General features: G+C 38.3%; 1 protein-coding gene across 2 annotated transcripts in view; it reads left to right on the top strand.

Annotated features, from left to right (window-relative positions):
* The window catches only part of LOC126457365 (intraflagellar transport protein 80 homolog), a 461,822-nt gene that overhangs the window by 365,765 nt on the left and 71,685 nt on the right, over positions 1-24,372 (top strand). For both annotated transcript variants that reach the window (XM_050093607.1, XM_050093608.1), the window contains exon 14: positions 9,893-10,032. In XM_050093607.1, coding sequence (XP_049949564.1) covers positions 9,893-10,032 — 140 coding nt within the window. The remainder of the gene's footprint in view (positions 1-9,892; positions 10,033-24,372) is intronic.

Below are 24,372 nucleotides of genomic sequence, written 5' to 3'. Positions count from 1 at the left end.
GTAGTCAGTTGGTGCACCAGTTTCATGAAGTATCATGGGCTTAGCACGCAAATCAAAATCAAAATATCTCAGAAAGTACCACAAGAATATGGAGAGAAAATATTATCTTTCCACTGCTTTATTATTCAACATTGGAAGAAAACCAGTGTGGAACTAAGCCAAATAGCAGATATGGACAAAACTCCTCCAATATTTGATGTGCCGAGTAACGAAGCTGTTGCCATGAAAGGTGCAAAAACAGTAACTATAAAAACACATGGACATGACAAAAATGCACTACATTGTTGTCCTTTCATGTTGTGCTCATGGTACTAAACTTAATCCAGTGATCATTTTCAAGCACAAAACAAATGCCAAAACCTTCTGAAACACCACCATGTGGTGTTGTTCACTTACATGACAAGGGTTGGATGGATGAGGCTGGTGTGAAACTATGAATTAACAAAGTGATGGAGAGAAGGAAAGGTGCTTTATTGAAGAAGAGTTGTCCTCTTGTGCTGGATCAGTTTAGTAATCATTTGAAAAATTCTGTGAAAGGAAACACTGAGCCAAGGAAATACAAAGCTTGCTCTTACTCCAGGAGGACTTACTTTACAATTGCAACCTCTTGATGTCTCAATAAATAAACTATTAAGGTGTATATAAGAGAAGACTGAAACAAATGGATGATGGATGAAACCCTACATGAATTCACACCGAAGGGAGCTTTAAAATGACCTACAATAAAACAGTCATGACCTAGAATGAGAGAATACATTATTGTTAAATCTTTCAAGAAGTGCATCATAAGTAATGCTCTTGATGGCAGTGAAGAAGACCAGGTTATATGAGAAGAGGACAACAATGACAATGAAGAAAGTTCAGGTGACAATTTTTACTGATTTTAAAGTTCAGTTCGGTTTTATAAACAAAAAATTTTTTTAGTCTGGCTTTGAAATCTATTAATAAAAATGGTAAAAATGTTATTTTTTTGAAAAACTGCTTAAAAATTAAGGACATCTTGTAGTCTGTAGTGTCTTATGGCCCATAAAATATGTTATCTTCTTTTTGTTATCTGATGTGACCATAATTTTCTCATAATGCATTTGCCTTGATGTTTTGAATGGTGATATATGTGGGGGGAGATAATGGAAATTAATTAATAATTGCTTGAAATATTGGAAAAATTGATAGGAAAGAATAGTTGAAAGAAATTTGAAGGTAATTTATGACTCTGTACACAATCCCGGTTCAACTTTAACTCATACCAGTAGCAACAGATCTTCAGTATCAATATATTCAAGGTCAATTTTCATAATTTGTGTTACATACTGCTTCAAATTAATTCCATAGTGTGTAGTCTTGATTATGACAATGTCAATGCAGGATTGCTCCTCCATTGTTCACATAAATTCTTCTTGTCTGCTCTGAACCTCTTCATGCAGGATCTCGACAGCAGGTGGACATCTTAAATGTGCTAATAAATTATGCCTTCTGAATATCTTTTTATACCACTTTTAATGTACAGTTGAAATACACATTTTTTAATGATGTTGGTATGATGGATCCAAGCATATGTCTGCATGCTACCACTTATAGGAACAAATGGGTGCGGACCCAGCAATTAATAAACTGAAGAGCGTACTTCTTATTTTGTTTCATACAGATGTATCAAAACGTTATCCTTACCACAAAACAACTTACCAATTTATCTTTGCCAGTATTTGTAACCCATTCAGTTTACATATAGCTTACATATAAGAAAAGAAAAGAATGAAAAAAATTATATGATTCAACACAGTTGGCATTACTATCTTAAGTATTTTGCAATATGTTTTGTAATGAGCTATAGCATCAACATCAGAGCTGTTTCTGACTGACAGATAGTTCCCTTAAGTCTTACAAGGTATCTTTATATTGTGAGTAATCCATGGCTTCTTTGTAGACTTTAGTGTGGGCTAATTTTGTGGGAAAACAGTTTTCAGATATGGTAAGCAACTTTTTAATAAAAGTGATGTAGTTTCCATTCATGCCATCAGTACTGTGTGGGGCGGCGGATAAGTTTGTAAAAATAATTAATTTGCTGATTGTTGTATAAATGCTTGCAAGTTGAATCAGTTTCTGGCTTTTAGAATGTTGTTAATGCTGTCCTTCGCCGTTCTCAACACTGGCTCTCTATTTACTTTTAGCACCCAGAAAGTGATTTAACAAAACATGGAACCAGTAATTAGAGATCCTAGTGCCCACTTTATCTGAGAATGTCATTATAGCTGCAGCTTATAGCTCTGAGGAATTAGGAGATTGTCCGGGATTTCTAATCAAAAACGGTTTTCCAAAATAGTTGAGTATATTCTGAAATTCATTGATAAAAAACACAAGTATCCCTACAACCTAACTAACAGAGCAGTTCAGAGTCTAATGCGCTGATGCAACTATAAATGTCCGAATTAAATGTTAAAAAGAATGCTCGCCATAATTTGATGAAAATACTTCATCAAACGCCACACTAAATATTTGGTAGAATGTCTGTACCGCGACGGCACGTGAAAATACGACAATACGCAAACTGAAGCTAGATAATGAAAATCATCCAAGAATTAACACTTCACATGAAATGTTTTCATGGTTCCGCGTATCTCTAGTAACTTAATACGGCACCCGAGGCTGTTTGTAGCAGTGACACTGACGCGACGCGACTCCCGACACAGATGGCGTGTCATTCAGTGTCTGGAGAGAACTGGGGCCTTGCTTCCTCATGCAGCGTTCTTATATATAAAGCCGCGGTGCGGACGGCTAATGGAACGCCTGATCAAATCGGCTCTTCCGACTAGCCGCACCACTTCAAGTTACATAAGAAATTATAGCTTCTTTTGCTGATGGCCGATGAAGCTCTTAATTTAAATGTGCATTCAGCACGCAGGTAAGTATTGATAATAAAATTTTGACGTGGCTAAGTTAAATATTTTGGGCGGGAGAATTAATTTAATTGCCCTGCACGCAGTAGATGAGCTCTGAACTGGCCCTTTTGAGATCCGCTGTCGCTATAATTTTATAGGTATTCAAAAGAAACTTTACACATCTTCATAGTCATAGCGGACCTCCATCCTATTTAAATCTAAACATCCTAGCCTTATTTATTAGCGTACTTAATCTATCTTGCTTCCTTCAGTTTTGAGACGAAAACCACAAAATCATGAATTTCCACTAAAATCTTAATTTGTGAAATCCAAAGTACTGTTTTTATTAAATCATTATGAAAGATGAATCTAAATATAAATTTTGAAGTCTCTAGCTCTTTTCTGTTGCACCAATGATTTTTCAGAAAAACGTCCAAATTTCGAAAATGACTTAAGTTATCGAACTGATATTCAACACACATTAATTTAGTATTATTCCTGACATGCTAGAAAAGTTTTAGGTTCTTTGCTTGATTTTTACAGTATTGCGCAACATTTATGACGTCAGAGCTAGTTACAGCAGACTGGCTGGCACACAATGGAAACTGATGTGAATTTACTACAGCGTGAGTAGGCTGCTTCCCTACAACTGGATACAACACTCCAGTTCATTTCTTTGAAGAGCTTCCTAAAACAATCAATTTTTGGCTTATTGAACTCATATTTAGGAGATTTTGTATCCTGATCAGTATTAACATTCAAGAAAAGAAATTACATGTTGTCATCTGAGAAGCCTTTGAGTAGTTGGGAAGAGGTAACCAAATTGTATTATAAGGTTAGTGAGTGCAATTAATACTTACTGGAAGAGTTTTTAAGAAAATTTACCATAAAATTGAAATCAACAACTTTTTAAATTGTTGAACAGGGAATAAACTTCAAGGTGACTTATGAACACATTAAAATTATCTGCAGGTGTTTGGTATACACTTTCTATTAGGAAGTATGTATTAGAAAACTCTGGTTCTGTCGTATAGGCTTCCATATGTTGCTCTTGCCAACATTTACAGATGTTCACGTGTTTTTTTTTTTTTTTTTTTTTTTTTTTTTTTTTTTTTTTTTTTTTTTTTTTACAACTCCTCCTTTCTCCATTTCTGCTCTACAGAACTGAGATGCTAAACTAAATCCTGTAACAATTAAGACATCTATACCAGTATCAGACAGTGGAAAATCCAAGATGGAATGTAACAATATTGTGAAAAGAAAAGTTGCTACTCACCATATAGCAGAGATGCTGAGTTGCAGACAGGCGCAACAAAAAAAATGTCACAGATATAGCTCTCAGCCAGTAAGGCTGTCATCAAAATTAAATGACAAACACATACTCACATGAACGCAACTCACACACACATACCATACACATATACCACAGTATACATGATGTTTAGAGATACAGATTGTGGTGTCACCGCCAGACTCCACACTTGCTAGGTGGTAGCCTTTAAATTGGCCGCGGTCCGTTAGTATACGTCGGACCCGAGTTTCGCCACTGTCAGTGATTGCAGACCGAGCGCCGCCACACGGCAGGTCTAGAGAGACGTCCTAGCACTCGCCCCAGTTGTACAGCAGACTTAGCCAGAGATGGATCACTGACAAATACGCTCTCATTTGCCGAGACGATAGTTAGCATAGCCTTCAGCTACTTCATTTGCTATGACCTAGCAAGGTGCCATTACCAGTTTATATTGAGATTGTAAATCCTGTATCATCAAGAGCGATGCTCTCCAATTATGGATTAAAGTTAAGTATTACACCAAATGCATCCGTTTTTCTAAGTTCTCAAATACTTGTCCTGTTCCAGACCTCACGCCAGTCTGCGTGAGCTTAAACGCGTGCATTTCGGCCTCCTCTAGCAACACGGTGTTGGCTCTTCTGCCAACACATCACAGATTGTGTCACCTGGATTGATGAGTCTAATTCATCATCCTTACAAAGTGATCCTAAATCCTCTTGCCACCTTGCCCAGTCCAGTACTAGGTTTAAAAATGGTGGTGACATGGTATCCCAATCCTCGTTCGTTCTGCAAACATTGGCCTACACCTCTAACAACGGCGAAACTTTCTTTCTCTTTACCAACTTCCCTACATTCTTACTTTCCAATTTATTGCTTAATGTTGTGCCCTGTCTATAACAACATCTACCTCAGGCTCCTCAGTTCTAAATAATTGAAACAACAGGGGAAACATTTTTCAAATTCACCACAAAGCTTTCAAATGAAGTTCTAAGCCTGTTTCTTCTGTTTGTCAGTGTCACTTTCAACCTCTCTTTACCATTCTGCCTCCTTAACCTTTTCAGATCTTTCCTAACCACAACTAATTCAACCAGAAGGGCAGCAGTTTCACATCTTGTTCCACTGTCTTCCTATCTGTACTGCATATCCTACAAAACTACTGATGTGCCTGATTTACTTCCCGAATTCCCACACCACTACAGTCATCTCAATGGAAAAAAAGCTATAGCATCCATCACATTACATCTGAACTAACAATTGTATAGCAAGTTGGGCACTTTTTATTCTTGGTCAAATAATACTTTAATAAGAATAAGTCAGTTATATTACTGGTAAACAAGAAAACACGTTTACAAAAATTTGGCCTATATGCAACTGCTTGTAAACAAACTACTTCTGCAAAGTTCCTGAATTAGGCAGCTTAAAATTTACACCATGTTCTAAAAATATGAACTGAATAATGAAGGGATATGCTCTACTTAAATTGCTGAGAGAAAAAAGAACATTAAAGAAGAGTGTCTAAAGTTACTGCACCAAAATGTAGACAAAAACATAACTACAAGCCGACTTAAAGATCTTTTCATTTTTGCTGTTGTAATACATCAAGAAAAGTAAATCATTTAAAAGTAAGCTTATAAAACAACAAAAAATGTATTTATGAGTAGTCTGTGCTAAATTTTTATTACAGTCTAAATAACTAATCTTTGAAAGAGTGCAATACTGACTTGACTCACCTGGCACAGGGCTGCCAATGGGGCTAAGAATGGACTATTTTACATCATGCATAGAGGAGTTTAACAATAATTCTTCCCACACTCCATATGTGAATGGAACGGGAAGAAACCATAATAACCGACACAATTGGGAGTAACCTTTGCTATACACTTCACAGTAATTTGCAGAGTATTGATGTAGGTGTAGAATGGAAATTAACTTGATTCCTTTACTGGCTGGGTGGGCACTATTTACAAATGCCCTGGCCTGTCATGTCCTCAGGTAGTCAACATGTCATAATGCTGAAATTATATCCTTTACTTCAGTAACACCATTGGTTGCCAAACGGGTGGTCGTACCAACCTACTCGTGCTGGACAGGGTAGTATATAAGGTATGTTCAAAAAATTCCAGACTGTTCATAATTTTTGGAGCAAAATGCAGTTGGCATCCCTGCATATGCCTGTGTGTAGCTGCTGGACGTTTCATTGTTGTATGGGTGTTAGTTATTGTGCTTTATTGTGTAGAACACTGTGTCACACAGTCTGCGAATTTCAAAATGACATGAGTTAGAGAAGCAATGCGCGTGTGTTAAATTTTGTGTGATACTTAAGAAAACTGTTACAGAGGCACATCAAATGATGCAAGAAGCCTACGGTGCTGAGTGCTGAGCCGTACTCAGTATTACAAATGGGTCACATCTTTAAAAATTGCTGGATGGGAGTTAAAGATGACGCTCATTCAGAACGCCCTTCGATGACTACCAATTGTACTCATGTCAGGAACATCAACAAAATTGTGCATACCAATCAAAGACTGACTGTCTCAGAGATTGCAGAAGAATGTAACATTTCAGTTGGATCATATCACGAAATCCTAATACAGCATCTTGGAATGCATTGTTTTGCTGCCAGGTTTGTCCCATGGCTCATGAGTCAAGACCAGAAAGACCTACGCCTCGCGGTCTGTGAAGAACTTTTGGATCACACAAATGAGAATGAGATGTTCCTTAACATAGTCATAACTGATGTTGAGATGTGTGTCTATGGTTATGATGTTGAGACCAGGGTTCAGTCTTCACAATGGGTCGGGAAAGGTTCTCCGTGACCAAAAATAGCATGTCAGGTCATATCAGATGTCAAATCCCTGCTGATAGTTTCCTGTGACTGAAGGTTTAGTTTATCGTGAATTTGTGCGACAGGGAAAAACTGTTAATCAATGGTACTATTGGGTTGCATTGCAATGCCTGCGAGAAAATGTGAGAAGGAAACAGTCTGAAATGTGGTGTGACACAATTCGTGGCTCTTGCATCATGATAACGCAACTGCACATTCATCCCTGTTGGTGTGTGACCATTGCACAAAGAACAAAATCACTGTGCTGCCTCATCCTCCGTTCTCTTGAGACCTGGCTCCTGCGGACTTTTTTTTATTTCCAAAGCTGAAAACCCCATTGGAAGGACAAAGGTTTACAATGATAGATGAGATGAAAGAAAATTTGCAGACAATGCTTCACACACTCCACCAGGAGGTGTACCAAGACTGCTTCCGGAAGTGGGAACGATGTTGGGAGCAGTGTACCAGTTGTGAGGAGAGTATTTCAAAGGAGACCATACACAATAAGTAAAAGATAAGCATAGAAAAATTCTGTGGACAAAGTTCCAGAATTTTTTGAATAGACCTCATAATTCTGAAATATCTGCTTGTTGCAATCTGTGGAGGTTAAGCAATCATCAGGTGGTGACCTGCAAGAGCTTGAAATCTGTCATTACAGTAAACATCACAACAGCTTTTGGTGGTTCCATGTGCTATACTTTAAAAACTGGGATAAACTCATCAACTTTGATCAAAAGTAAGGGTTCTGCTCATTAACATTTGATTGCATGGTTAATAAGGGGTACCACCTGGAAGTTCTACACCATTTTCATGAAGTAATCTGAAGAAAATTTCCCCATTAGTGACAGAACAATTCATTGTAGTTGCACCACAATTTGATACTAAATCATGAAATTTTGGCCAAAACCAAAACCATAAAACAACTGACATGACCACCTGTGATTTCCTAATACTACTAAAGCTGAAAAGAACCATGAAAGTATGACATTTTTCCAATCTTGATGAGATGTGGAAATTATATACACTCCTGGAAATGGAAAAAAGAACACATTGACACCGGTGTGTCAGACCCACCATACTTGCTCCGGACACTGCGAGAGGGCTGTACAAGCAATGATCACACGCACGGCACAGCGGACACACCAGGAACCGCGGTGTTGGCCGTCGAATGGCGCTAGCTGTGCAGCATTTGTGCACCGCCGCCATCAGTGTCAGCCAGTTTGCCGTGGCATACGGAGCTCCATCGAAGTCTTTAACACTGGTAGCATGCCGCGACAGCGTGGACGTGAACCGTATGTGCAGTTGACGGACTTTGAGCGAGGGCGTATAGTGGGCATGCGGGAGGCCGGGTGGACGTACCGCCGAATTGCTCAACACGTGGCGCGTGAGGTCTGCACAGTACATCGATGTTGTCGCCAGTGGTCGGCGGAAGGTGAACGTGCCCGTCGACCTGGGACCGGACCGCAGCGACGCACGGATGCACGCCAAGACCGTAGGATCCTACGCAGTGCCGTAGAGGACCGCACCGCCACTTCCCAGCAAATTAGGGTCACTGTTGCTCCTGGGGTATCGGCGAGGACCATTCGCAACCGTCTCCATGAAGCTGGGCTACGGTCCCGCACACCGTTAGGCCGTCATCCGCTCACGCCCCAACATCGTGCAGCCCGCCTCCAGTGGTGTCGCGACAGGCGTGAATGGAGGGACGAATGGAGACGTGTCGTCTTCAGCGATGAGAGTCGCTTCTGCCTTGGTGCCAATGATGGTCGTATGCGTGTTTGGCGCCGTGCAGGTGAGCGCCACAATCAGGACTGCATACGACCGAGGCACACAGGGCCAACACCCGGCATCATGGTGGTGGGAGCGATCTCCTACACTGGCCGTACACCACTGGTGATCGACGAGGGGACACTGAATAGTGCACGGTACATCCAAACCGTCATCGAACCCATCGTTCTACCATTCCTAGACCGGCAAGGGAACTTGCTGTTCCAACAGGACAATGCACGTCCACATGTATCCCGTGCCACCCAACGTGCTCTAGAAGGTGTAAGTCAACTACCCTGGCCAGCAAGATCTCCGGATCTGTCCCCCATTGAGCATGTTTGGGACTGGATGAAGCGTCGTCTCACGCGGTCTGCACGTCCAGCACGAACGCTGGTCCAACTGAGGCGCCAGGTGGAAATGGCATGGCAAGCCGTTCCACAGGACTACATCCAGCATCTCTACGATCGTCTCCATGGGAGAATAGCAGCCTGCATTGCTGCAAAAGGTGGATATACACTGTACTAGTGCCGACATTGTGCATGCTCTGTTGCCTGTGTCTATGTGCCTGTGGTTCTGTCAGTGTGATCATGTGATGTATCTGACCCCAGGAATGTGTCAATAAAGTTTCCCCTTCCTGGGACAATGAATTCACGGTGTTCTTATTTCAATTTCCAGGAGTGTATAAAGAGTCTTCTTTGTACCATTTATTTTAGTCTTATATAAGGGGTTTAAGTTGGCTGTTTGGCAATATTTTACATAAAATTTCCAAATTTAATCACCCATGTGACCGATTCTAAGTTGATTATGGTGAAGGAGACTCTATTGGAGAGATAATGGCAAGACCACTCAAGGAGCTAAATCACATTCTTAAAATTGTATTCCTAAAGTGTTCCAGAGATTGGAAAAAATACTGATACAAAAGCATTATTTACCATTGGGAGTATATTGAAAAGAAAAAATAAATATTGATGGATGAATAAAGTGTTTTATGAAATATGAGAATTGCAGTAATATTTGGATCAACTTTGATGTTTCCATTTGTTATTTTCACGTATTTCTCTTTGTGCTATATTTGGATAACATAACTTCAAAATTCACCCCTTTGAGGCAACTTAGAAAATTAAATTTCTTTTTCAGGAAATCCCAGTTGCAGCTGCTAAAGTAGCTGAAGTGTCACTGCTTGCTGGAAGTACACAAGATGCCGAAAATACACTACTGCAAAATGGACTGACATACAGAGCTATTATGATGAATATTGATTTTTATAATTGGACAAGGTATATTATGTGTATAATTGTGATACCTGTTAGAATCAAAATATTAATGGGTGTAAAATATGGTAATGTTACATCTTACACAAAAAACTAAAATAATATATAATTAATAAGAACTTATATACAATGAATGATTCATATCCTTTATTTACCATTGACCATCTGTGGTGGAATAGGCATTTTACATTGATAGCACGCTACATTTTCCTTCAATAGTACCTTAAAAACTAAATTAGCTTTACATATTCCAAATAGAACTAGAAATGACAGGAGTAACAATAAAATAATTAATAAATTCACTCAGCCATGTCATATAATAAAAACTTAAAAATTAATGTTAGTTGATTTTATATTCTTAAATTCCAGTGTATCATAAACAGGATTAGTAAGTAGCCATTTTAATACTTTGCCTCTGAAGCTAGTTATGTGGACTGACCAAACAGAAAATTGAAGTTTATGAAATGTTCTTAAGTTATTGATTGGATGGGAATTCTCCATTTTTGCCAGCCTGTGCCTAGGTATATCTAATTTTATTTTGCATCTAGTGTTATGATGGTGTATGTTTTCCCTCATTTTGAAATCTGCTATATTGTTTTTTCACATACAGTGATGAGACATGTATATAGCGGTTAATGACTGTTAATATTTTGAGCTATATGAATAGTAGCTGAACGTGCTCTGATCTGCCAGCATTGCTCGTTGCCTTTACCATGTTCTTTTGAATTTTTAGAATTTCACTGATGTGAGGAGAAAGTCTCCCTATCAGCAGTCTATACATTATATGTGACTGAAAGAGTCCAAAATAAATAACTCTTAAGCATTCTTTTGTTATAAAGCCTCTCAGTTTCTACTTTGAATAAGTAACTCGAAATAATTTTGTACAGGCGTGGTTGATTTGGAGAAAATAGAACCACCTGTATGAGTATCAAGAGCTCAGATGGAAAACCAGTCCTAAGCAAAGAAGGGAAAGCAGAAAAGTGGAAAGAGTATATAGAGGGTCTATATAAGGGTGATACACTTGAGGGCAATATTATGGAAATGGAAGAGGATATAGATGAAGATGAAATGGGAGATATGATACCACATGAAGAATGTTAGCACTATTGACCACATTCTGACCATTAGTGAAGTGATAAGCAGAGCAAATGAATACCAACAGCCTGTCTGCATTGCCTTTGTTGATTTTGGAAAGGTGTTTGACTCCATTAGCAATATGGCTGTCCTCCAAGCTTTGAGTGAGCAAGGAGTGGGAGCAGCATACATTGAAGTGCTCATCAATATCTGTGAAACTTCTTCAGCTTATGTTAATATCGGCAAATCAGCTCAAGAATTCCACATCATGAAGGGCATCAAGCAAGGAGAATCCATCTCCCCAAAACTATTCTCGACTGTACTGGAAATGGCTATGTCAAAGCTGAGCTGGTAAGGTAAGGCAATTAGAATTAATGGAAGAAGGCTTACCAACTTGAGATTTGCTGATGATATTGCCTTACTGACTAATGACTTCGCAGAGCTCCAAAACGTAGTTACAAATCTTGCATTGGAATGTCAGTTGGTTGGCTTGAACATGAACCTTTTCAAAACAAAAGTAATGTCCAAAAAATGTGTACCAGCTGGAAATGTGAAAGTCAAGGACAGTCCATTAGAAGAGGTCATTGAATATATCTACTTTGGCCAGATTATAAATACAAAGGGAGATGTAAGGCCAGAAATCTACAACTTGGCTGGTAAGCATTTGGGAAGAATTCAACAGTACTCAGATCAAAAATACCAGTAACTCTGTAGAAAACAATATTTGATCAATGCATTCTTCCTGTCCTGACATATGGTTGCAAGTCACGGACACTGAACTCATTTACAAAAGAGAAACGTAGGACAGCACAGAGAGACATGGAAAGATCAATGCTGGGCTATACAAGAAAGGGTAGGAAAAGCGCAGATGACATCCCATATGTGATGAAGGTTAAGGACATCGTAGAGACAATAGGCTCCTTGAAATGGCCGTGGGCTGGCCATGTCGCAAGAAGAAAAGGTAGTAGATGGAAAACGCTAGTACTTGGAGTGGAGTCCGAGAGAGCATCGGGGGCTAGGAGGAAGACCACTGGACAGATGGGACAATTATATCAAGAAGATCGCTGTTAGCACCTGGCAGAGAACTGCCCAAGACTGTTCCACTTGCAGAGGACTGCTGAAAGCCTATCTGAATCCATGACTTGAAGAGGCCACCTCATTTAATGACTGAGTTGGCTAATGATGATGATGGTGATGATGATGAAGAATTTGACAGAGCACTAAAAGACCTAAATTGAAACAAGGCCCCAGAGTAGACAACATTCTATTAGAACAACTGATAGCCTTCCAGCCATGACAAAACTCTTCCATCTGGTGAGCAAGATGCGTAAGACAGGCAAAATAACCTAGGACTTCAAGAAGAATATAATAACTCCAATCCCAAAGAAAGCAGGTGCTGGCAGGTGTGAAAATTACTGAACTGTCAGTTTAATAAGTCATGCTTGCAAAATACTAATACAAATTCTTTACAGACGAATGGAAAAACTGGTAGAAGCCGACCTCGGGGAAGATCAGTTTGGATTCTGTAGAAATGTTGGAACATGTGAGACAACACTGATTCTACGACTTATCTTAGAAGATAGGTTAAGCAATGGCAAACTTACATTTCTAGCATTTGTAGACTTAGAGAAAGCTTTTGCCAATGTTAATTGGAATAGTCTCTTTCAAATTCTGAAGGTGGCAGGGGTAAAATACAGGGAGCGAAAGGCTATTTACAATTTGTACAGAAACCAGATTGTAGTTATAAGAGTCAAGGAGCACTAAAGGGAAGAAGTGGTTGAGAAGGGAGTGAGACAGTTATTCAGTCTGTATACTGAGCAAGCAGTAAAGGAAACAAAAGAAAAATATGGAGTAGGAATTAAAATCCACGGAGAAGAAATAAAAATTTTGAGGTTTGCTGACAACATTGTAATTCTGTCAGAGACAGCAAAGGACCTGGAAGAGCAGTTGAATGGAATGGACAGTGTCTTGAAAGAAGGATATAAGATGAACATCAACAAATGCAGAATGAGGATAATGGACTTTAGTCAAATTAAATCAGGTGATGCTGAGGGAATCAGATTAGGAAATGAGACTCTTAAAGTAGTAAATGTGTTTTGCTATTTGGAAAGCAAAATAACTGGTGACTGTTGAAGAAGGGTGGATATAAAATGTAGACTGGCTATTAACATTGATTATAGATTTAAGTGTCAGGAAGTCTTTTCTAAAAGTATTTGTATGAAGCATAGCCATGTATGGAAGTGAAACATGGACGTTAACTAGTTTGGACAAGAAGAGAATAGAAGCTTTTGAAATGTGATGCTACAGAAGAATGCTGAAGATTAGATGGGTAGATCCCATAACTAATGAGGAGGTACTAAATAGAATTGGGGTGAAGACAAATTTGTGGCACAACTTGACTAGAAGAAGGGATTGATTGGTAGGACACATTCTGACACATCAGGGGATCACCAATTTAGTATTGGAGGGATGCGTGATGGTGGGAGGGGGGGGGGGGGGGTAAAAATCATAGTGGGAGACCAAGAGCTAAAAACACTAAACAGATTCAGAAGGATCTAGGTTACAGTAGTTACTTGGAGATGAATTGGCTTGCACAGAGTAGCATGGAGAGCTGCATCAAACCAGTCTCTGGACTGAAGACTACAACAACAACAATAACATTGGTTGGTTGATGTGTTTTGCTGCAGTTAACTTAGAGTCTATGTGAATTCCTAGAATTTTAACTGCTTTCACCTCTTCCTCTTTCGACAGTCCTAGCATAATTTGCTTGTTTTTATTGGGGCTACAATACAGAGTATTTCATGAGAAGCAATTTAGTACTGCTTCCATGCCATCTTGCAGAACTAATGTGTTCTCATGTTGAGCTAGCAAAGTTGTGTCATCAACACAACAAATAACAAAGTTGGGAACACAGTGGGTAAATCGTTGGCCGTAATTGTAAAAAAGAATGGCACAATGACAGAACCTTGTGGGACCTCCATTTTAACTTCTTGCAATTGTGAGTGCCTTTTTCTCACATAGACAAACTGTTTCCTATGTTTTAGATAATATATAATTACTGCCATTGCAGAGTTTGTACACCATAGAATTTGAGTTTAACAAGTAATATATCATGAGAATATTTTGGGTTAAATTTTTTATCATAACAAAAACTAATATAAATGGCTACTTTTGTTGTGCCTGTATATTATTTATGAAGGGAATATGAAATAACCATAACTCTTACACCTGATCTGTGTTCTGACATTAGTCTTGTCAGTAGGCAAGTTTTCATTGGTTCATGAAATTAATTTGCACAAACAACTGATGGATACACTTAATTTTTTTTCCCAAGTTATTGATGTATGTGAAACCATCACTACATATAATGCTGCCCTCTTTGCTTAGCCATTTTCTCTCTTATTATTTTTCTTGTTTATAACTTAGTTATTTACATGTTCCATTGATAATAATCTTGACCTACTGATATGAAATGGCACGAGTCACGTTTTCACACACACACACACACACACACACACACACACACACTCACAATGTAATAAACACTCAGAATTTCTTCTGTGGAGTTGAAGCAGCTGTCAAGCATATGTGGTTTCATTTTATGTTTGAAGCTGACTGTGTTATGTATTAAGTTCCTTACATCACTACTTAGATGGTCAAAGATTTTTATGGCTAAATACCTAATTCCTTTCTGTGCCACATGAAGGGGGTGTGTGGTGCGTAGTGGAAGTTGTTTCTCCTTCTAGTACATATGAATGCTCATTTTTAAAACTGTTATTGATTGTTGTCAATTAACTTCATAAAGGAGAAAATGTACTTTGAGGATGTTGACAGTATCCCCAATTGCTTAAAGAACTGCCTACAAGAGGTTCTTTAGTGGACCCCACATATTGTCCTTATTACTTGCTTCTTTACAACTGACACTTACCCCAGAATATGATGCAATAAAATGTTAGTGAATGAAAACAGGAAAAAGTAAATCAAAGTTTTGTCAGTTTCATACCCATGGTGTGATATCACCTGTAATACAAAAGTTTTGCAGAGAACAGGTTTACGATATGAAACATGTAACTTCCAGTTTAGGTTCTTATCAATATAAACACCTAAGAACCTTGAATGTTCTGTTCCGTTTATTGATTTACCCTCATGCATTCTTTCTAATGGCATGGTCAGGCCTGTGTAGTACAGAATTGCATGTGTTTGTTTTGAGGTAATAATGTGGGAAAGCTACCGTAGAATGCCTAATTTTGGGAATGGGGATGATAAAATGGTGACATGTAATCATAACTCTGTAAAGTCTGGAGCAATTTCAACAAAACTTGCTCTGTGTTTGATTTACTATCTGGAAAAATATTCATGGTGTTTCATAAAGATGCATCTGATTTCACAGTACTATATCTTCTACTTGAATAAAGGTTGAAACTTAGGGGGAATTTCAACTTTTGTATTTGACTAAAAAGTTTTTATTTCTAACGGACCATCCAGTTTTACAAGGCACATACAAGATTGAGGTACTTCTTACAATTAAATTTCAGATCAAAGTTTTCATTTACCTCTTACCAATGTTCAATGTGCTCCCCCACCAGATGCAGGACAAGCATCGAGACAACATTCATATTGTTTCAAGTGTGTCTGTAGCTACAGCATTCACTGCTGGTATTATGCAACATCACAGTCTGTGGGTAGGCACATAGACGAAGTCCTTAACAACCCTGTGACAGAAAAAAAGAGATACTATGAGATCAGATGACCTTTGAGGCAGGAGTAGAGGAGTAAGGTGTGGACAGCAAGGAGTTGACATGTTCATGTAACTGGAAATGTGTGATATTCATGTTGAATCTCGAGCTTTGGAGTTGCTGTACTAATTAATTAGTTAGCTATTTGAATGTTTCATGGATCATAGTTGTATCCTGTCACTATTATATGGAATGAGTCAGTTTTACAGTTATAGAACATCTTCTCAGTGCACAATATGCCAACATGCTGATCACTTATATGATTGATTAAGGCCTTTTTCCTTGTTACATGCATACAGGGATATCTCAAGCACATATGATTTTAGGTTGTGTTTGCTTGCTATGTGTTCACAGTTACACAGAGTTACAGTTCTGATGATATTTCACACATAGAAATTTGACTGGAATAAAGGTGGTAGAACAGTTTTCAAAAATTGAGAATATTATAGTGGTGTACACATAAAAAGGCAAATGATGGGCTGATATGCCATGGTAAGCAGGCCTGTATCTAGCGGGGAGCAAACCGGGGTATCTTCCCTGGGCAGCAATTTCAGGAGGCACCAAATTCATATCCTTGAAGAAAAAAACCTTGTTTCATAAAATGCCTATCATCCAGCACATGTTTCTCCTTCAATTAGTCATGTGATTTTGACACAAATCCCAGTTGGTTTTTGAACCTTTTTTGAATACATTCTAAGTTGATTTCTGAATGAGTCATAAGTTGATTTTTGTACGCATGTATAGTGTACGTGATGTCTCTGCCAGGGGGATCCCCATTGGATCTAGAAATAAAAACCTTTCCCACAGACAAAAGGGGATGGGGCTATACGAACTGAGCTGAATAAACCCAAATGGGTGAATGCCAATTGCTGTTTGTTTATATGGTTGATTGGGTGAGCGAATGATCAGCATTGTTATAATTACTAGTGGAATTCGTAGAGTCAGATTACCAGAGTGGAAATAAGTGACTAACAGGATAACATTCAAGAAAGATTACATATTATCTTTGTGGTGTATCCAAGAAAATGAAATTTTTACAGAAAATTTTTGCCAGATCGCTACACTACTAGTTGTACAGTCCCAGGTTAGCAGCAACTTTAAGTTCTATTCTAGGAATAGTGTGGAAAACGCATCATATGAACACATAATAATGCCTAACTGGAGAATAAATGTGGGATAACTGAACCTGTGATTCTGGCAGAGTTAGTGAAGTCAACCAGAGAATAAGTTTTGACAATGGCAGGAATAGTTACAGAATTAGTGATGACAAGATTGATTGTTAGAACAAGGAAGGAGAAAAAACAGGGACATCACACAAATTTATATAAAAATTTCATAATACTAATTTTTGATCTCAAGCTTATGAAACTGGAGTGTATGAATGAAATGTGAAACTTTTTGCTTGTAGTAGGCCTAGTAGGCATTCAATATTGGTATTTTGTGAATTATGTTCTGTCGTGTTATTTATGTAAATGAGGTACGTAAAAATAACCATTTGTGCCAAAACAGGCTTTTTTTTCTTGGTGTGTGTTACAATTGCTGCAATATTTGGAATGCCTGTTTCATTTTATCTATCAGACAGTAACAAAATAGACGTAATCAAATTGAGAAAGCACACCAGTCTTGGTCCTATTTGTATTAACAGCTTTTACAAGACAACAACGTTTTGATTTTTTGTGTAGCAAAATATTTGATGAAGTTTGAGGTGATAGCTTGTTTTCCAGGAAGGAAAGCATGCCATGTAAAGCTGTAGCAAGATTAGAGAGAGAAAAATGCTGGGCCTAAGGATTGAAGAAATGTGTACTGTCTTGCTTGTCTCTTATCTAAAAGAGAAAGGTATTGGCTAATGGGCCAATAAAGATTGCAAATTTTCTTAAGAGTTCTTATACTCCTGGTCACAAATAATCCCACCAAGTATTAATTGTGAGTCCTTTTTCAAGTGGGATAGGATGTCAAACCAGCCAACTGGGACCAGGAGAGGCACCACTGAACATTTTAATTTCCAGTGTCCTGAATATAAGTTTGACAGCTTCCATTACAAAATATACACATTTTAATTTCATAGAGTGAAATACAGTGATGTGTGATAGAAGAATACTGTGTGAAGAGGCATAGTACTACACTTTGACACACTTAATAACAAATAATACGCCATACATTTCCTTTAACATATCAATCTTTGGTGTCCTATCTCAGTGGGAGGGGGTGTCATTATCAAGTTTTTGCCCCAGTTTGGAAATATTGTAGATCCAGGGCTGGTGGGAAGGGGCAGTGTGCTGCATGACACTCCAGATAATTGTATAATTCTGTTGCATCTGTCAATTACATACACTTTAGGATGCAAATAAAATGCTTAATGCTGATTTTTGTGTTAGTTTAGGTATTATAATGGCGCTTACCCTCTGTAATGTTCAGTATAGGTATCATGAAGCAAAAATGAAAAGTTTATGTAAAGAAACAACAGCTGTAGTGTTTTCTGTGGAGAGCCAATACAGAAACAATGTCTCAGTATGGTGTTTACCCCTGTGTCACCAGTTACAAAGGTAAGCAATGGTTGAAGTGTAGACCAGAGACAGAAAGCACACTGGTGACACCATACAGTATTCTCTCTCTCTCTCTCTCTCTCTCTCTCTCTCCCTCTCTCTCCCTCCCTCCCTCCCTCCCTCTCCCTCTCTCTCATTTTCACACACACACACACACACACACACACCTACACCTGCCTTCTTACTTTCAAACCACGGTAGTGTTGCCATCCATGATATTCGAGGTTAGTAGGTTGAATGTTAACCCTAGGATCCATGAGTGTTTGGATTAACATTAATGCATGAAGGGGTCCCCAGAAGCTCCCATTGAAATTTCTATAAATATCATAATTTTTATCCTTCTTACATTTATTGTGAAAATATACTTTTATAAATAAGTGAATGCACTCTTGTAAAACATATCTGTAGTTAGTTTAAATTTGGAAAACATTAAAGAAAAGGTTTGGACATTAATTTCAGAGGAGTAAGTTTCGACTGATGACCATAGATGTTAAGTCCCATAGTGCTCAGAGCCGTTTGAACCATTTGAGTAAGTTTCAGTTTAATCTTTATTAATTTTATTATTTTGGCATATAATAAATTATTTTAGCATTTATATAAACTAGGAATTGCACATTGGTGAGGTACAATGCAAATCAATATGCATAAAGCATCCAAATACAGAATAGAAAGAAAGAAAGTGGCAAAGTTGCACATTACATAGACACAACAAAAATTAAGCTACTCGGCATTTTATCCTAATAAAGATTAGGTGGCCAGTCACAAAAGTCTACACGTTACTGAAAACATTCTCCACAGATAAGCACACTACGTTCATTGCATATGTTCTTGGAACATTTTGAACAACACTGAGCAGTTTTCTTTGGCAGTTCACATGAACACAAAAACCATTTTCTGGGTATTTTTCTTTTCTGGATGATATCTGTTTCTTGGCCACATCTTCTCAATGCTTGTAGGATATTTCTTTGCAAATCTGGAGTTATGCTCCACACACCATATGTGAATGAATAAGTTCTAGGCCCAAATCTTTCAAGAAAATCCTCCTTTTATGTGATTTTACATTATACTCTGGGCATTGATTCATTAATAAATAGAAAGCATTTATAGCTGCAACATCCATTACATTAGCCCATAAAACAAATGACCCTCTCCTTGTCTGTCTTTTACAAGTGTAAGCATATACCTTTTGGTCAAGAGAATCAACGCCTGATTTTGTTTTGTTATAAAATAGAATCATATTTTGTTTTTTCTTTCTGTGAGTCTCATCACCTGTGACATCGTGATGCGTGGAACTTAGTAACACCACATTCTTCTTTGATACACAACTCACAATAGTCATATCATCTCTGAATCCAAATGTTGAAGATAGAACCTCTTGTACCAACTGGTGCAATTTCATCCTTCAATAAATCTTGAAACAGGGATACATTGGGAAAGTAGTTGTCCATCATGAGATTGGTTGAGCTTACTCTAAGCATCTTTACCACATGAGGTGCAACATTAGCTTGATGAGGACGATCTGGGTTTTTTCTTGAGTACACTAGCCCATCTATAGTGCATGATCTCAATGAGTTGCAGAACCAGAATGTCTTTATTCCATATTTTCCTGGCTTGCTTGGGATAAATTGTAAAAATCTGCAACACTGTCTGAAAGACACTAGCTGCTCATCTGTTGTGGAGTTCTCTCCTGGTTGAAATCTTTGTCTGCAGTTGTTTGTGAATAGTTCCTGCACATTGTGGAAATCTGTTATATTATTGTCTTGACTCCTAGCTCGTCAGGTGCACCTATCTTTGAACATTATGGCTCTCCTCTTTCTTCAGAGTTGTTCACAGAAGAATTTGCCATATAAACAGTAGAGCTGTGAAACAATTCTCTTATAGAAACATCCCAGCTTTTGTGACTGTCAGCTAATAGGAGAAGAGAGATGTATTCTCTACTACAACTGTGGAGAGAACCGCACATAGCAGCAGAGAGCATTTCGCCATCAGTGGGAGGAGCAGACACACATGTCCATAGGGTAGGAGGGCTGATAGACAAGAGAGTGATCCGCTACTGTGGGCACTGGCTTGCTGGCCAACCCGCACACCCCACGTGACTGATTCTGCTCCCTCATTGGTTGGCTTTGAACTTTCTGAAAGTGTTACTTCCTCAGCAGCCCCATGGATAGTGTCCTTAGCTCAGCAGAACCGAGCATGGGATCCATCCCCAGTGCTGTGGGGCTGCTTATGTGACCTATATCTCGCCACTGAGGCACATTGGTAATTGCAAGAATGTATTGCAAAATTTGAAAAAGAAAATAATTATCTTTTGTACCCTAAACACCACTTTGGGCTGCACAATTTCCTCCCCATTCCATGAGAGCCATATATGGGTTCTTAATCGATTTATGTCAAGTTTGATAACCAACAAAAATATAGCTGTTGAAGTGGCTGTCCAGAAGTTTGTTGACATTTAATGTTTTAGGAAAAGGGCTTATCCTAATGGAGGATATAAATCAAAAGTTAATAACATACTAGGGGCATTGGGTACAAAGTTTCAGTATTGTAATAAATCTTGTTCACAAGTATTATTTCTTGAACAATCTTGCTTAACAATTTTGCTTGAAATGTTACTTCCCAAATGTGTGACATTGTCGAAGGTGGTGCAGTGGACGGTTGTCAACCGGTTATGGCTGGGAGCATGGTAGCAACAGACAGCTGGGCTGTAGCTGAGCCATCGCAAAGTTATGCGGGCACCATGATAAGGTCCTGGTATCAAGGCTGACGTGCAGCAAGTGGATTGGCTACCAGCGAATGCAGCACTCATGGACAGGTGTTGCATCAGTGGGGGTGTGAGTAGTTTGCAATTTATAAAAAAAAAGGGAGGTAGAAGGGTAATAATGACTAACACTAGAATTACAGTAATTTGCTGTTAAATGCAGGATTACAAAAGAAATTAATAAAATAAACTTTACATAACTCATAATAGTTAGTAAATACTTGAGATTTAAAGTTAACAAATGAAGGTAGTTTGTCATTTGCAAATCTGGTCTTATTCGACCTGTAGAAGAAATGGAAACAGAGTTCATATCTTAACCCGAAGGAGGACTGTGCCAATGAAGTGACATTGTTAATATCAATATTCACCGACCTGTGGTGCTGGTTTATGTGATTTACCATAGCCATATTTATATAAAATCTGTACAATAAAGCCAATGTCAAGTAGAGATAAAGGTACTGATGTAACACTCAGGATGACCACTCAATTGTAATAATTGTGAGTGTGCCATTCAGCAAGGTGTGCAGATTACAATCAAGAGAAATTTGGAGAAATTTGTCCATGCTCCTTTTCTAGCAATTAATGATGGACTCAAAGAGGTGACTCTGTAGTGTGTTAGATAATGTCAGAGAATTATGTAGGGGGACTGGCAGTTCAGGTGGATACAACATTATGGGCCTAAGGTTAACATTAAGGGTGTAAACTAAATGTGCTAAAAGTTTAACCGTATGTGAATAATCCACTGTAATCCATTAGACAGAGATAATTACCATAAACCAAATATAAATTAAATGTGTCTGAATGCAAATTTGTGTCTCGGGTTGGACACAAAAGCCATCCATAATTTGTGGAATGAAAGTCCCTTTATGGGAACAGTAATGCATTACAATATTAAGTGCAAGAAGGCATTTCCGTTAGATATTACTTAGAAATAAAGCAAGTTGCTATACCATGGACTAACTACATTTATTAATTCCCAAAGGCTCATGTTGAGCGATATCTGACTGCATTGAAATATTCACCCATACTGACATAATAAAATTAAAACACATCTTCAAATGGCGGTCAAGCTCAGAGAGAAGGGGTACACTGTCAGGTGAAATACATCAACATATTACATGAAATATAACACTCTAAGGCAGAACTCCAGTCCTTAAATTAGCAAAACGTATATATCCTTAAACAAAACTTGTAAATGGCAGCAGAGCAGGAGGAGATGAGGTATTGGTTTAGTCCTTATGAGCAGTATTGCACATTCTGACTCTTGATCAGCATAACGTACATGAAAGCACTGAGCAGTGTGTGCCTAACAGCTTGTCTCACAGTCTGTTATGTTTGCATACTTCAATATTATTCTCATGGTGTAGAATCAAAGGCATGATTTTTCTTTACGTATTCCTAGCAACTTCTGACTCTCTCAAATGTATTAATTATTGCGTGATATATTCATCATTGTTTGGTATCTGTGCGTGTTTTTATTCCTTGCATCTATGTTCTTTCTTGTATATTCTTTGCTGCCAAGTTATCATTGATTGCCAACTCCTTAGTGGTTTTTGACTTACTTCCAGTATCAAATAAGTTATAGAGGCAAATTAAAGGTTCTTGTAGACAGTGAGTGCTGATTCTCCAGCAATAACTTACCTTGATGCGTTCAGGTTGCTTGTCGGCTTGCTACATTGTAAACAAATTTCTTATAGCCTAAGGTATTTGTTCAAGACATTGTGTGTAGCATCTGGTATATGGAATAAAATTAATTCAAATTAAATTGATTGTTTGTATCAGATATATTGTTCACAGGTGTGTAGATAGTTATGTACAATGACATTACTGTGGTTTGCATATGTAGAGGGATGAAATGTCATTTTTATTCAAAAATTTCTAAGTTCATTATGTATGCTGTTGAGGACTGCAGTGAGGCTACGCTCGATGTTGTGATTCTGCTCCTCAGTGCTTATCAGAAATGCTATGCGAGGCTCAGCAGGTCGGATGTCCTTCTGGTGGCTAGAGCATCACTTCTGGAGCATAAGCATAAGTGCATATAATGTGAGCAAAATACATTCAGTGGTCTGTTATTTATTTACACAGTAGAGATATCAGTATTGATCTGTGGTATGCCGAGATTTTGTTTAATTCTGCGTGCAAAGCATTAAGTTCCTCAAGGAAAATGAAATGCAAGTAAAAATGACAGTTTAATGAACTGGTTATGCATAGTTCCTTTAGAGGTTTAGGTTCTCCCATTTCAAGTATAGCTATTAACCAATGACAAATTTTATCTCATTAGATGAAAAATTATTGTATATTGTCAATAATAAATATCATTCACATCATGCTACAAAGTAAGATTTCCTGATTTTGCATTTCCAGTAGAAATCACTGCTTGGACTACAGTCTGTGTTAGACATCGATCTGCCTGGTGAGCTCAGATTATACTGTTGTGTATTGTACTGCCCCTCTCTCACTCAGTGAGAACTTCCATGAAAATGCATGCTGCAGCGGTGCCTGCTAAAACCTGAACCTCCGTTACTCGTATTGGCTACAGTGACAGGTAGGACGGCCAAATCTGCTGGCAATCAGTAACTGAACAGAGGTGGAATAATTCTGTTTATTCAAGGTTATTCACATTAATATCCTGAGTTTCCAGTCACACAATGCACTTAAATTGCATGTGAGGTCTCCAGTATGCCTATTTTTTTCCTCTGAAAGAGACTCAAATATTGGCTTGCTATGCAAGGAATCTACCAAATTACCTGGGCGAGCACTGTACCTTCCAAAATTTGTTTTATTCAAGCCATTAGGCGAATGCATAACTATTCATGCAACGAGTGGATTTAATTTACAATTTCCTGTTTCAAAATATCATTGTTAAAGTACATTACAACCTAAAAACTTGGTGAGAAGAATTAATCTTTCGATGTTTGTTAAGTTAACCTTAGGCATGTGGGTGTGTTCTTGCACAGGCAGCTCTCCAACATGTCAAGCATCGGGGTGGAGCTTACAGTTAAAGGCTCTGTGACATCCGATGGCAGGTATTTTGTTCTATCACAGAGCCACGCACTTAGGCTGTGCTCTTAGTGACACCAACAACAGTCCTCAGACACCACCGCCGGCAGTGTGGTCATAGTGCGTGTCTGTTCTCCTTCGTCAGCTCTTGGCTGGGTCAAGGAGGTTAGGTTAGGTTAGGTTAAGTTGGTTAGGTTAGGTTGGAATTTATTCTATATATGAAGTTGATTAGATT

This window comes from Schistocerca serialis, chromosome 2 (genome assembly GCF_023864345.2).
Source record: "Schistocerca serialis cubense isolate TAMUIC-IGC-003099 chromosome 2, iqSchSeri2.2, whole genome shotgun sequence".
In the NCBI taxonomy this organism is placed as follows: Eukaryota; Metazoa; Arthropoda; class Insecta; order Orthoptera; family Acrididae; genus Schistocerca; species Schistocerca serialis.
Note: the sequence above shows the minus strand (reverse complement) of the source record. Positions and strands in the feature narration are given on the sequence as shown.